General features: G+C 41.8%; 1 protein-coding gene across 1 annotated transcript; it reads left to right on the forward strand.

The window, feature by feature from the left end:
• The first annotated feature begins 2,125 nt into the window (after positions 1 to 2,125).
• LIN7B (lin-7 homolog B, crumbs cell polarity complex component) lies at positions 2,126 to 14,332 on the forward strand. Its single transcript, XM_070730000.1, has 6 exons — positions 2,126 to 2,287; positions 2,766 to 2,884; positions 3,566 to 3,637; positions 6,419 to 6,628; positions 10,579 to 10,742; positions 14,233 to 14,332. Exons 1-6 carry the CDS (start codon positions 2,251 to 2,253, stop codon positions 14,252 to 14,254), a joined length of 624 nt encoding a protein of 207 aa, XP_070586101.1. The 5' UTR covers positions 2,126 to 2,250; the 3' UTR covers positions 14,255 to 14,332.
• Positions 14,333 to 14,784: the final 452 nt, after the last annotated feature.

Raw genomic sequence — 14,784 nt, forward strand, 5'->3', positions numbered from 1 at the left:
GTGAGCAATATAATCGGAAGATTGCACCTCGCAATGTAAATGCATTTTTAGAGCTTATTCTATCTAATTCTGCAATTTAAAAACCTATTTTACCTTCATCAATCTACATATTTAGGAAAGGGATGCACAAGAAATTAGCATACTAAGTACTTATTTTTAATTACTGGGCGTGGTCCTCTATGCTTTTGGCATGTAAGTTTTGCGTTGTCTCTATTTTCAATCACATGGTTGAAGTCCCAGAGCCTGAAGATTCTACTGGAAACAAAACTGCAAATAAACACCATGTTGAATCAGGGTGTCCAGCAAACCTGGAAAACAAGGAAATCAGAGAATTATCAAGGAAATCTGCTGTTTGGGAAATATCAGGGAATTATCAAGGAATTTGTGACAAAAACTGAATAAATCAGGAAAAAACAATTAAAATGTTTAAAAGATGGGAAATCATGTAAAAAAAAAAACCGGATCAGGCTGCCTGGCAGAGTCAAGCAAACATGAGCATAATTTTGACAACAACTTGCTGCCTCAGCTACCGATATTTCTCCAGAGCTTAGCTGTTTGATATGATATTATCTACGACTGCGCCTAAACTAGATCGCAAGTTACAGGGAAATGTCTGGGAAATATCAAGGAATTTCAAAATGCTTTTCCCCTGGACACTGTGAATATACAGTAAAATGCCTTTGAGTCAGTATTGACTCCTGGGAGTATGTGAGCAAAAATACATAGCTCTTTTGACAATGTTTTTTTTTATATATTAGCTCATGAAACTCATAACTTTCCATGAATCTATATTGGTAATAAAAAACTAAAATGTAAGTTTTAATTGATGGCAAATTGCCTGCAAAATTGGCAGGCTTGACTACAATAGAAAACCACAAGCAATTTTTTTAAATTGAAGGCAAGAGTATAATGATGCTCAACTGATGTTATGCTTCCAAGCCCTCAACTTCTCTGCTTCCACTTATGCTTCACCCAATATTGAAAAGGAGTCTATGCTGATTTCACAAAACAATCACTACAATGTGATTTAAACGATGGGCAAATTCTTGCAAGCAAATATAGCAAACAAAATGTAGCAATTGTATTTGGGCCTAAAAGGGAAAAAATGAGAACAGAACTGCATGTTAAGAGAAATGTATTTAGGAACTGATGGGAAGATCATCTATTGGTTTGACCTGAACTTTTTCATAATAGGTTAGATTTTTTTAAAAAAAAATTAAAGCTACTGACTTCTTGGAGAATTGAATCCAATTATGTGTCCTCCATCACACCACTACATGAATATTTTATCATTTGTTTGGCCATGCATACTTTTGTATGATACGCAAAGGCATTTTTACGTGATTATAAACTATAATCTGCTACATGCTGGTAATGTTCTATTAACGATAATAGTCTTCTTCAAATAGAACTTGACTCCTGGTGAATTGAGAACATGTTCAGTTTCTTCTGGGATGACTACAAGAAGTGGTTTTCCATTGCTTCCTTAAATCTTTGTACTTTATTATTTTAAATTTCCCAGTGTAGTCTAATTGAGCTGGATCCTGCTTCACTGTCAAAAGCCAAGCTTGGCTAAGTGCTATTCTTTACTGAGATAGTTTTGCAAAACAGTGTACTGTTGCATAATTAAATCACAAACAATGGAAGCATTTGCTTACAAGTCACAGCAGATTCCTCTGATATTCATTTGGATAGCAGTTGTTGGAAATGAGCTTCCAAAAGCCCTTAAACGTCTGAATTAAAATTAAAAAATTACAAGATCTTGCAAATTCTTCCTGAGTACAAAAATGAGTTTAACTGGCTGCTATGCCTGCGAAATAAGGTGAGGCTTGGCTGCTTTGATGTAGGGAAGGCAGGCACGATGGGTGTATTTTGCTTATGTAAAGGTTCATCCAGCGATTCCAGGCACGTTCGGCGGGAATCCATTTTACGTTTAAGGGAAAATTCGGCACCTGCTGCTTATGCACTGTCGGCTCTAAGCCAAATTATGGAGGAGGCTTAATATCTATGAGCGTTGAACTTCCAGCTACCGGTTATCAGAGTTCGTAGCGCCTTTCTGCGTAACAGAAGGGGCGCCTTCTCTGACCTCAGTAGCGCCCGGGGAGCAGGGTCCTCAAAACACGTGTCCGGGCAGACACGCGCATCAGTAGCCCGGAGGCAGGGCTGCGTGCCGGCTTGCAAAACCCTACACGCACTTCCCACCCTTCCGCTTTGACGTGCGAGGCGGCGGTGGGGTTCTCGGACGTGAAGATGGCAGCACTGGCGGAGCCTCTAGGGCTGGAGAGAGGTAAGGATGGAGACGGCTTTGCCTCGGAACGGAGGAGGTTCGCATCGAATGTGCCTGGCTGAACCGAAGAGAAATGGCAGGGCAGCTCCTGGAGCAAAGGAGGAGATGTGATCTGGACTCTAGCAGCCCCGACTGGCGAGAGAGGGAGAGAGCGCGGAGTATCTGCAGACTTCTGGGGAGGGCTGGTGACATAAGAGTCGCCGTGGGTTCGGCGGCAGAGGAGCAGGGATGGGAAGGCGAGGACATGCGGTGCTTCCTGCTAGAATATGGTGGAAACTGCTGCTGGCCAGGGCCCCGGTCGAGAAGGACCCGAGCCAGGTTCTCTCCGTCTCTCGCCTTTCCCTAGGTAGTTAGAAGAAGCAGCGCCCCAGAACGGCCGTAGCTAGTTTACGCTCTTCCTCCGCTAGCCTTCAGTTCGGTGCCAAATGCCCTCCAAGACTCCCGGTTCTCTGTTTCTTTTATTATTTTATTTTTGTAGATGTGGCTCGAGCGGTCGAATTGCTGGAGCGGCTGCAACGCAGTGGGGAGGTGCCCCCCCAGAAACTGCAAGCCCTTCAGAGGGTGCTACAGAGCAAATTCTGCTGTGCCATACGGGAGGTGAGACAGAAGTTTTATTTAAGTTGCCCTTCCTTCCTTCTCCTATCTTCCACATCTTCCATATTTCTGTTCCTGTTTAACCTTCCCCCCCCCCCCACTTTAGGGATGAGCTGCTTTAGAAAGATGCAGGGGAGGTGGAGTTAAAGATGATGGTTAGAGTGCCAGTTTTGCAAAATAGGTTTACTATAAATACAGTACTGACTGGTTTCTGCCTGTGCTTAGGTTCTGCTAAAAGATGATTGGAATTTAATCTTTATCTTATTGCATATGAACCAGGCTCATGTTAAGAGGCAGAATATATCTAATTTGTCTGGCTATAAATGGCTACATTAAAAAACACACAGCATTTGTTCTGAAGATCCTCTCCTCCTTTCCCAGCACCCAGTCGCAATTCCTAACATGTAATTTCTGGTAATTGCACAGTTGGTGTAATGCATATCATGATAGGATTCTCCGTTCAATCCACTCCCTACCACCATTTCAACCTTTTACTCTGCATCAGATTCTCTCCAAGAATTTCACCTAACCTCTTATTTTTCTGTCTGATAGTTATTTCTGGTTTTCTGATTCCTTTAGTCTCCCTTTTCCTTTTATTACCAATTGCACCTAACCTGGATCTTGAATTTTGCAGTCTTGCCATTGGAAAGCAACCTCTTTATCTTTTCTTGTATTTCTGGACAGGTTTATGAGCAGCTGTATGACACTTTGGATATCTCAGGAAGTGCTGAGATCCGGGCACATGCTACTGCTAAGGTAATTTAACAAGCTCGTTATGGTGCTACTACTGATAGCACTGTAGAAGTCTATATCTGTGTCTTGCCCTCTGCAAATCTAGAAAAAACAACAACTCTTTAAAGTTCTTACTGACAAGTGCTATAAGCACATCCATGTGCTTTCCAAATCATATTTTCTCCTTCGAATCTGCATCTCCTCTTACCCTAATAACTTTTGATTTTTCAGAATGGTAAGCAATCCAGGGCTCTCCACATACCCCATCCACTAACTTCCTTTTTAGGATTCTACTAGGGTTGTGTAATGAATTGGATTTGAATGCACAAACGTGTTTTGAGACATATGGGGGCAGTCAGTAATATGTGTCATAGAAACATAGAAGTCTGACGACAGAAAAAGACCTCCTGGTCCATCTAGTCTGCCCTTACACTATTTTCTGTATTTTATCTTAGGATGGATATGTGTTTATCCCAGGCATGTTTAAATTCAGTTACTGTGGATTTATCTACCACGTCTGCTGGAAGTTTGTGTCTACCCTCCACAGCTGCAGCACAACCTGAGATATGATTTCAGACATGTGTTATGTGCCTACACCTAGTGGTTGTGGGTAGGCAGTGATCATGCCATAACTTTACATTTTCTTCCCAAAAGGAAATGCATCTGGCATTAATACCTTTGTGTAAGATACCTGCTCATGACTTAATTTTTAAGGCATTTGGAATGCAAGCAATGTTGTGCCTGCTTTTTATTAGTGTTATTTTTTCCCTTTGGGTTTTCTAATCATTACTTCATTGTGTTCAACATAATTAATATTTATTCATGTTTGGTCAAATATTTTGGGATTTGTTAGAATGAAATGTGCTTAAGCAATTTTTTAAACAAGTATTTTAAACATTGCAAGAGCATGGTGAACAAAATAAAATGATGGCTACCTATGTATGTCTTTGAGTATCATAAAAGTAGGTCATTGGTAATAACTCATCCTACCGTTCAGTGTGACTAAAGAAAAAAATAGAGAATATGGGAAACACTCACATTTCTGAAAACTTCTGAACTCAAAATGGATACAAAATATCCCCATTATACTGATTTATTTATAGGCTCCCCTGCTCTTCTAGCAAAGATGTTCTCTGAGGCTACATAAAAATCAATAAAAATAATTCTAAAATAAGTATCTGCAAGATTCCATATTAAAGGATATGACTGAGCAATGACTGCAGGATGAGAAATAAAAGTTCTTAAAATAGCAAATTGATACATGATTATACATCATATTGACTTTTGTAATGTTACAATAAATATACAGAGGAATGTTTTGCCTTTTTCCTAAAGTTTGATAAACTATTACCTAATGCAGTGTTTTTCAACCAGTGTGCCGGGGCACACTAGTGTGCCGCGAGACATGGTCAGGTGTGCCGCGAAGCTCAGAGAGAAAAAAAGCATGAGAGAGAAAAAAAGAGAGAAAGAAAGCAAGAGAGAGAGAAAGCAAGAGAGAAAGAAAGCAAGAGAGAGAGAGAAAGAAAGCAAGAGAGAAAGAGCGCGAGAGAGCTAGAAAGAGAACAAGAGAGAGAGAGAAAACAAGAGAAAGAGAGAGAGAGAGAGAGAGAGGGAGGGAAGGAGAGAGAGAGAAAGACATAGAGGGAGGGAGGGAGGGAGAAAGAGAGCAAAAAAGAGAGGAAGGAAGGAAGAGAAAGAAAGAGGGATGGAGAGAGAGAGAAAGAAAGAGGAAGGAAGGGAGAGAAAGAGGGAGGGAGAAAGAAATAGAATGAAGGGGAGGAAGAGAGAGAGAGAGGATTTTTTTGTCCAAACTTTTTTTAGCCGCCGCCCCCTCCCTGCTCAATGTGCCCCAGGGTTTTGTAAATGTAAAAAATGTGCCGCGGCTCAAAAAAGGTTGAAAATCACTGACCTAATGCTTGTAATTTATATAGTCTCATTTTTTTTCTTTGTGTTTTTCTTCTCCTTCCTTGCTTCCTGGTCCTCCTCCTCCCTGCTTTCTGGTTCTCCCAATAAATAAAATAAAGCAGATATGGTAGTAGCAACCATGCAATTAAAACCTCACTGCTTTTTAAAACATATTGCACTTGCGACACACATTTAAAAGGAGGCAGAGCTTTGATTGTGTGATTGCAGTTGCTACCTTCACTCTTCCTCCTACCATACTTCTATATTTGAAACAAAGGGGATTGGGAGGAAGAAGAAAATGAGGTTGGAAATTTACACTTGTTGCATGTGTGGAAGAAACTCATATAGTTGCTACATGGTATTGATTTCAGTAGTGAATTCTGAAACCCGTTGCTATCGGTTCACACATGCGCGACGCTTCTGCACATGTGGGCCAAACTAGCAACAACTTCCCCTGTTTGATTTCCTTTTCAGAATTTAAGCTCCTTTTTTGTTTTTAAACACATTTGCAAAACCAACATGTGTAGAACAATTTTAATTCATCCAATTTGGATTAAGTACAAAAGGAGCTATTGGAAATATAGAATTGAAGGAAACTATGTAATTTCAACATAGACTGAAAAATGAATAGGGCTGGATATCTAACCTAAAACAGGAATGGCCACATTTTAGATTTATTAGTTCTACAATACTTGTCATTGGATGCTCAACTTACACTAACAGTTGTGCTACAAAGCCACGTGCCAAATTGTGATAACAGGACATAAAAACAACTTCAAATACAATTTCTACCCAGAAATTCATTTACAGTATCAGAATTTAAATATCTTTAAAATTTGCACTATTTGGTATGTTGTGATTGTTGACTTGAGTCTCCTGATCTTTCCTTTGTGTATGCAGGCAACAGTGGCGGCCTTTGCAGCTAGTGAGGGCCATGCACACCCCCGGGTGGTGGAGCTGCCAAAAACAGATGAGGGCCTAGGCTTCAACATCATGGGGGGAAAGGAGCAGAACTCCCCCATCTATATTTCTCGCATCATCCCAGGAGGTGTTGCTGATCGCCATGGTGGGCTGAAGCGTGGAGATCAACTGCTGTCTGTCAATGGTGTGGTAGGTATTGTATGACTGGAATGTTAATGCAAGGTATTGTGTAGTGCAAAGATGCTAAGTTGTGCATGGTATTTTGGGGCACTGATTGACATCTTCCTTATTCTAGCGAATTGTGAAGAACAAGTGTGTTAGGCAGACAACTTGTCTTTCAGCAAATAGTGAGATAGAATCTGTTGCAGAGTTGAGTGGGAAGACAGAAAAGATTGGTTAGCCTTGAATTACTTATGTAGAGCAGGAACTACTGATATAGAGACTCATCCATCCCAACGACCAGTCAGGGCCCACAGAATTGGTCTTCTCCAGATCCCGTTAGCCAGACAATGTCATCTGGCGTGGCCTAGGGGAAGAGACTTCTCTGTGGCTGCCCCAGCCCTTTGGAATGAATCCTCCCAGGGATTCATACTGCCCCCACTCTTCCTGCCTTCCGCAAAGCTTTAAAGACCCACCTCTGCCGGCAGGCTTGGGGCCATTGAAACCTGACATTTTGCCCCACCCAATGAATGAATGTTGGATGTGTGATGTGTGGATCTGTTTGTTTAGTTTTAATTGTGGGTTTTTTAGTATACAGTTTTATGTATGATTTCTAACATGTTTTAAGCCGCCCTGAGTCTCAAGAGAAGGGCGGCATAGAAATCAAATAAATATAAAATAAAATGAGAGTCTGATGGGTGTTCGTCCCTAAACGATCACATGTAATATCTAAAGTGCGTGCCTTAGTTTGGCAACATTCCTGTCAGTGGATGAACTAGCAATAAACATACCTCTGCCTCATTTCTGGTTCCTGTACCTGACAAATAGAGAGGTGTGTACCTTCTGCCAGTCTTTTCTGGAATGGGGTGGCCTGGGAATATGGAAATTTTAATTTCCTACCATTCTTTCAGAATTGCCCCAGGCCACTGTGGAAAACGATAAGCTGCTATTTTAATTTCACATAATACTTTGGCATAATGCTTCATTGAGCAAACAGAAAGGCAACTCTTCCAGATCCAGCTTCTCTTCACCCTTAGAATGTTGGAAAAAATACTAAGAAGAGGCACTGGGTATTGGGATTTGCTGAGGCTTAGTAGTGCTGAAAAGTGCTCAAAAGTATCCTCTGCCTACGTTAGGCTTGGGGTTTAATAGGTGTTCTGCCGGGCTCTCTGGTAGGAGCCTCCCGAAAATTCAAGGGTACAAATTCCAGACACACACACATTTAAAAATTCAAAACAATGTTCTTTATCACAAAATTCAAAATAAACTAAGCACTCTTTTTATATTGGGAAGAGCACTCCTCCCAAAACAACCGGGTAGTCTGTACAATTTCCCTCAAGCAGTCATTAAGTACTTAGCTAGCAGCTGTGAAGAAACTTCACGCCCCTTCTTCTTCCAACGAAGTGAGACACACACACACACACACACACGTTGCTCTGCTTTGGTTTCAAAGGCGTGAAAAATCAACAAAGTCCAGAAAACAGCAACACATGATTCCTGAAGAACTGTGATCAGATACTCTTTCACAACGGCCAAACCCACACGCTGCTATTTATAGCAGCAGCCCTAATTACTGGAGCCCTACCCAACCACAGGTGGCTTCATTTTCTCTTGTAATAATCCTTCAGTTGTTGTCTCCTATGCATCACTCTACGCTTGTGTGGATGTGTCATTAATTCTTGTTCAGAATCCAAGGATGATACAGATGGTTGATCTCCTCCTGGGCTGTCTGCCAAACTCCCTTCTTCCCTGTCACTCATGCTTCCTTGGTCAGAGGAGGCTTCATCAGCAGATTCCATCGGGAGCAAAACAGGCCTGCGGCATGTGGATGTCTCCCCCACATCCACCTGCACATTCCTTGGGGCAGGAGTTGGGCCAGAGCTAACCACAACAATAGGTAGGCTGGTTAAGGATTTGAGAGCATTTGACTGAGCAGAACCTCCATTTTGGATAAATAACTTTTAAAAGTTACGATATTTTTAGCAATTATTAAGGCTTATAGCAATTTATGCATGAGGAAAATAATTTATGACATGAAATAAATCCTCATTCTGATTATGTTAGACAGGAGTCCCCAAACTTGGCAACCTTAACACTTGTGGGCTTCAACTTCCAGAATTCTCCAGCCAGCTTTCTGGGAGTTGAAATTCAGGAGTCTTAAGGTTGCCAAGCTTGAAGACCTCTGATGTAAGACATCCGTCTGTATTACAGGATATGTGATAACCAAGATAATCCTCTGTTCTGTCCTCCCTTAAACTGGCATTCTCTTAAACCTAAGATAAGTCCTTCCTGTCAACAAGTATTTCAGCTTCAACCACAACAACACATGAGTACACAACAGATACAAACTTAAGGTAAACCGCTCTAAACTCGACTGCAGGAAATACGACTTTAGTAACCGAGTAGTTGATGCACAGAACTCACTATCAGACTCTGTAGTATCATCACCTGGCCCCCAAAACTTTACCCTTAGATTATCCACTGTTGACCTCTCCCAATTCCCAAGAGGTCAGTAAGGGGTGTACATAAATGCAACAGAATGCCTTCTGTCCCCTGTCCTAATGTTTCTCTTTTACTAGTATCTTGTATATAAATATTCTATCTTTGTATACCACCAATACGTACTTGCCAAATAAAATAAATAAATAAAAATAAAAATTCTCTGAACTACAGTCCCAATATATCCAGAGGGCATCCATTTGTAGAAGCAGCTATACATTAACTGCACATCTTTATGAAGCCAAAACAAAATAATGCATACTCTGAATAGAATGCATTCATTGGAATAGAGGCCCAGAAACATCATTTTGTGAAAAAGGGACTCTACTATAAGTTATTATATATTATATACTATATAGTACAGTGGTACCTCATCATACGAACTTAATTGGTTCCAGGAGGAGGTTCGTAAGATGAAACAATGTTTCCCATAGGAATCAATGTAAAAGCAAATAATGCGTGCAAATCCTTCAGGAAAATCCCAAACTTTAGAAGGGAGGCGAACAGAGGGCAGGGAGGAGCAGCTAAAGGGGGCGGGTGGAAGAAGCAAGGCTAGGCTAAAGGGTGAGTGGGAAGGAAGAAAGGCAAGGGGGGCGACCCTCCCTTTTCTTTCTTAAAAAGACACCGTTTCAGTGCCTTTGCAAGCATGCAAAATCTTTACTCCTCCAAGCTGCCCCTCCCTTTTCTTTCTTCAAAAGACACCGTTTCAGTGCTTTTGCAAGCATGCAAAATCTTTACTCCTCCAAGCTGCCCCTCCCTTTTCTTTCTTCAAAAGACACCGTTTCAGTGCCTTTGCAAGCATGCAAAATCTTTACTCCTCCAAGCTGCCCCTCCCTTTTCTTTCTTCAAAAGACACCGTTTCAGTGCCTTTGCAAGCATGCAAAATCTTTACTCCTCCAAGCTGCCCCTCCCTTTTCTTTCTTCAAAAGACACCGTTTCAGTGCTTTTGCAAGCACGTTGTTCTCTGCAAAATCTTTCCTCCTCCCTTTTATTTCTTCAAAAAAAGGCGGGGGGAAAGAAACCCCTTCATCCCAGCAGCAGCTGATTGGGTTCCGTAAGGTGAAAATGGTTCGGAAGAAGAGGCAAAAAAATCTTAAACACCGGGTTCGTATCTTGAAAAGTTCGTTAGAAGAGGTGTTCATAAGATGAGGTACCACTGTATATATATTATATACTATAAGTTATTCCCTCATAAATCCCAGCTCAGTGACAAGGCTCATTGCTAAAGAAATACAAACCAAATATGGGGGGGGGGGATGGTTTGAATGATCTCTTCAAGGTATTATTGCCTTGAAATTTGAATATCCACCCTTGTCCCCCTGTAGCATTTTTGTCTGAAGTTCCACTTTCATAAATTTGTAATTTAAAGTAGAAAGAGGATGGGACAAGAGTTGTCTTTTTCTGTGGGAAGGATTGTAAGAGGAACAGCCCTTCTCAGCCCCTCACCCCTTCCAATGACCTTTTTGTCTCCCATCCTGAAGAGCGTGGAGGGTGAGCAACACGAGCGGGCAGTGGAACTTCTGAAAGCAGCACAAGGCACGGTGAAGCTGGTGGTGCGCTACACACCCAAAGTACTTGAAGAGATGGAGGCACGCTTTGAGAAGATGAGGACAGCACGGCGCCGGCAGCAGCACAACAGTTACTCGTAAGAGTGGGCTCTGAAATGGGTATTGAGAGTTACAGGCACCCAGGAGATTGCCAGCTTTTGTTTCCGAGGCAAGAGAAGGAGTTGGTGGCTTTAAATGCCAGCTTCTGCTTGTACCTTACAGCAGCAATCCCAACCTTTCTGGCACTAAAGACCAGTTTTGGAAGAAAAACTGTCTTCTACAAACTGGGCTGTAGGGTTTCACATACAACATACATCCTGTTCATGCACAGATGAAGCTTCGCTCACTCGCCGCTTCTGTGGCATGGTTCCTAACAGGCCATGGACTGGTATCGGTCTACAGCCCAGGGACTGGGGACCACTGCCTCAGAGGATCGTGGTGTCTTCTAAGGCAGAAATATTATGGAATGGATGATTTAGTATTTAAAACATATTCAAAAGAGAGTGATATTTGTAATGCATCCTTTAGTGAAATAGTTCAGGAAGATGGTTTTAAGTTCATTGGCAAATCGAAGAAAAAAGTTCATTGATTGATTCATTGATTTGATTCCTTCATTTATTCCTTCATTCTTTCTTTCATTCTATTTGCCACCTATCTCTCCATAGGCCTACTACGGACACCTTACAACAATAAAATGGAAAAATGATTTTAAAAATGACAATAGCAAAGGAGTAAATAGTGGAAGAACAATAACATGGAATTTAAAAGATGAGTAGAGGGGGGAGCAGGAAGTGCAGAGGTGGTGTCAGCAAGTTAGTTCAGCAGCCACTTCCTATATTTTACTCCCCTATTTCGTCCCCAGGCCAACTAGTAGAGCCAACTCTTCAAATTTCCGGCAGGATAGGAGTGTAAGGGCAAACCTTGAGGTGGGGGCAGGAAGTTCTGTAGGCTCAGCATTATAATAGAGAAGGCTCTTTGATGGATTCCATCAGAGAGAGTTTCTTGACTGACAGGATCCTCAATAGGCTGCCCCTGCCAGTATGAGTAGGGTGGGCTTGTCTTAGAGGGACAAGACAGCTCATTAGGACTTATGCCATGGAGGGCTTTAGAGGTCATAACCATAACTTGAACTACACATATGAAGCAGTGGGGTAACATGGCCAAAGACTCCTTATGATGCTGCACCTTACATCAATTGAAGCTTCCAAATGCATTTCAAAAGTTCCCTGACTTAAAGTTAATTGCATTAATCCAGATGAGAGATGACATGAGCTTGAGTGACCAAGTGCAGGGAGTCCAGATCCAGGAAAGATCACAGTTGGTGCACTGGTCGAAGCTGTGCAAAGGCTCTTCTAAGCAGAACCGTCATCTGATCTTCAAGCAGAAGTTGCTAGTTCAGGAGAACTCCTAACTGCTTTAGGGTTGCAAACTGGGGCTGAATGGGGTACTGCAACCCCGTCCAGAACTAAAGATGCCAAAGACCTATATCTGGAAACTCTATGCACCCAAATCCACCATCTTGCCATGGTTCAGTCACAACATGTCCCCCATCCAGGCCCCTACAGCTTCCAAGCACCGTAGAGCAGGGATGTCAAACTCAAGGGCCCATGGGCCAGATGCTTAGATTAGATTAGATTTATTTGATTTGTATGCCGCCTCTCTCCGGAGACTCGATAGACTTAGTTTGAGCTGTGGGTCCATCCTGGAAACAATGAAGGACTGGCCCGTGGTGCCTCTGCCAATGAAAATGGAGCTCCACATGTGGCCCTCCTGAGCTCTGTTTTCATTGGAAGAGGATTGCAGGAGGCTGTGGCTGCGGGAAATGGAGCTTTAAGCTCCCATTTTCTCTGGCAGAGTCCTTGCTGATACGAATGATGTCGAGTTGGCCATACCCGCACTGCCTCCCCCACCAAGATCCAACACAACAATGATGCAGCCCTCAATGAAATCGAGTTTGACACCCATGCCGTACAACTTCCATCATCACCAGGTTACCAGGTGAATATGTAAAGTTGAATATCATCAGCATATTGATATTTCAATCCATGCTGATGAAGGATCTCAACCAGTGGCTTTGTGTAGATGTCAAAAATAAGTGCAGTAAGTACTGAGCCCCGTGGCAAGACATAAGCGAGGTTGAAGCTAGATTGCCCCCTATCAATACTGATTGAGACCAACCTTGGAGAAAGGAGCTCAATCAGCACAAAACTATGTTGTCAAATCCTAAGTTACGTAGCAGGCCCACAGGACATTCTGGTCGATGGTATTGAAGGCTGCTGAGAGGTCAAAGAGAGCCAGGATGGTTGCACTACATTTGTCCTGGTCTCACCAGAGATTATTCACAAGCGTCATCCATGCAATCGCTCAATAGCTGGGACTGAAATCAAGCTGAAATGCTGAACACTTTTTCAGAGGTTCTTCCTGATACAGAGATGGCTATTTGGGAGCACATTTCCTCTTTCCAATTAATTCGATTGGAGCCCCGATTCAGGTTGGGATTTTAATAGAAGATGGGAATGGAGCCTATTTGCTCCAAGCCAGCGTCTGAATTTAAGTTATTCCTTCTTTTCATATCTTGATTTTTTTAAAACAAACCTTACACACTATTGCCAACTTTGGCAGTGGAATTATCAGCCAAGCATTTAGCTAGGGACTCTTTGCAATCCAAATGCTGTAATCACTTAAATTAGTGTTTCTTTGAAATTTAAGGGGTGTGGACTTCAATTCCTCAAATTCCCTAGCTAGCCTGTTGGGTGGAGAATTCTGGGAATTGAAGTGTACCTATCTTAACATTTGTTGAGTAGGAGAAATACTGATTTAAGGCACAGCAAACAGATTTAACTTCAAGTTTCAATAAATCTGAAACCTGGGTTTTCATATATTCTGACTATTAGATATTCTTGTGAAAATCTAAATTTTTTTACTCAGTCTTTAAATTTCAGATGTCTTTCTGCTTAGAAGCTTCTGAAGCCAGAACCTGATACTTCCAAGTACAGTGGTAACTCTACTTATGAACTTAATTCATTCTGTGACCAGGTTCTTAAGTAGAAAAGTTTGTAAGAAGAAGCAATTTTTCCCATAGGAATCAATGTAAAAGCAAATAATGTGTACAATTGGGGAAAATACAGGGAGGGTGGATGCCCTGTTCCCTCCAAGCAGATTCCTAGAGATGCCCCACAGAGGCTTCTCCCCACCTTTCCCGGCCCTGTTTCCTCCCAGAAGACTCCTAGATAAGCCCCACAGAGGCTTCTCCCTGCCTTTTCCAGTTACAGTTTCGGAGGCTCGGGTTTGTAAGTGGAAAATGATTCTTGAGAAGAGGCAAAAAAATATTGAACACCCGGTTCTTATCTAGAAAAGTTCGTAAGTAGAGGCGTTCTTGGGTAGAGGTACCACTGTACTACTTTGTCATTGCTGCAGAACTGAAAGGGCTGGACTAGGTATATGGAAGACCAGATGTTTGAGTCCATCAAATGTATATGCTATGAGAATAGGGAGCACTTAATATTGGTTCTTCCTTCACTATACATAGGATGCATACCATGTTGCTGTCACAAACTTGGTTTTTTTTTTTCTCTTTCACTCCTACAGATCCTTGGAGTCCCGGGGATAAATTTGCACAAGAGTTAATTGGGCAGCTGATGAACCTGATCCATACACCCTATCCTTTGGAATGGTTTTATCTGTATAGCGGAGACATATTTATCTAGTCCCCTTCCCTGAGTTGGGAGTGGGCTTCAGTGTACAGTATTTATTCTTTACATTCATTTAAAAATATGTTCAGTGTAAACAATTCTATATGTTTGTGCAATACCTTATCTTTTGTGAAGCTGCAGACAATAGCTACAAAACTAAAAAGAGAATTATTCAAACTTCTGATATATAGAGCTACAAAAGAAAAATATACTCTTCCATGAGAAAACTTTAGAGGAGCTTTCACTGTAGGCAAAAAAACTCCATTTATCCAATCCCCTCCCCCCATTCCCAACTTTGTTGCTGTACTTTTGGCATAGGAGAGGTTTTATGTCAAATAAGCAGCCCTAATTAGATGTAATGTAAAACATGAGACGTATTCTGTATTGATAACATTGTTAGGTGTCCATATTGTTCTTCCAGTCTTATTTCCACCCCAGGGTTATTGTG

Source organism: Erythrolamprus reginae, chromosome Z, assembly GCF_031021105.1.
Source record: "Erythrolamprus reginae isolate rEryReg1 chromosome Z, rEryReg1.hap1, whole genome shotgun sequence".
NCBI classification, from domain to species: Eukaryota; Metazoa; Chordata; class Lepidosauria; order Squamata; family Dipsadidae; genus Erythrolamprus; species Erythrolamprus reginae.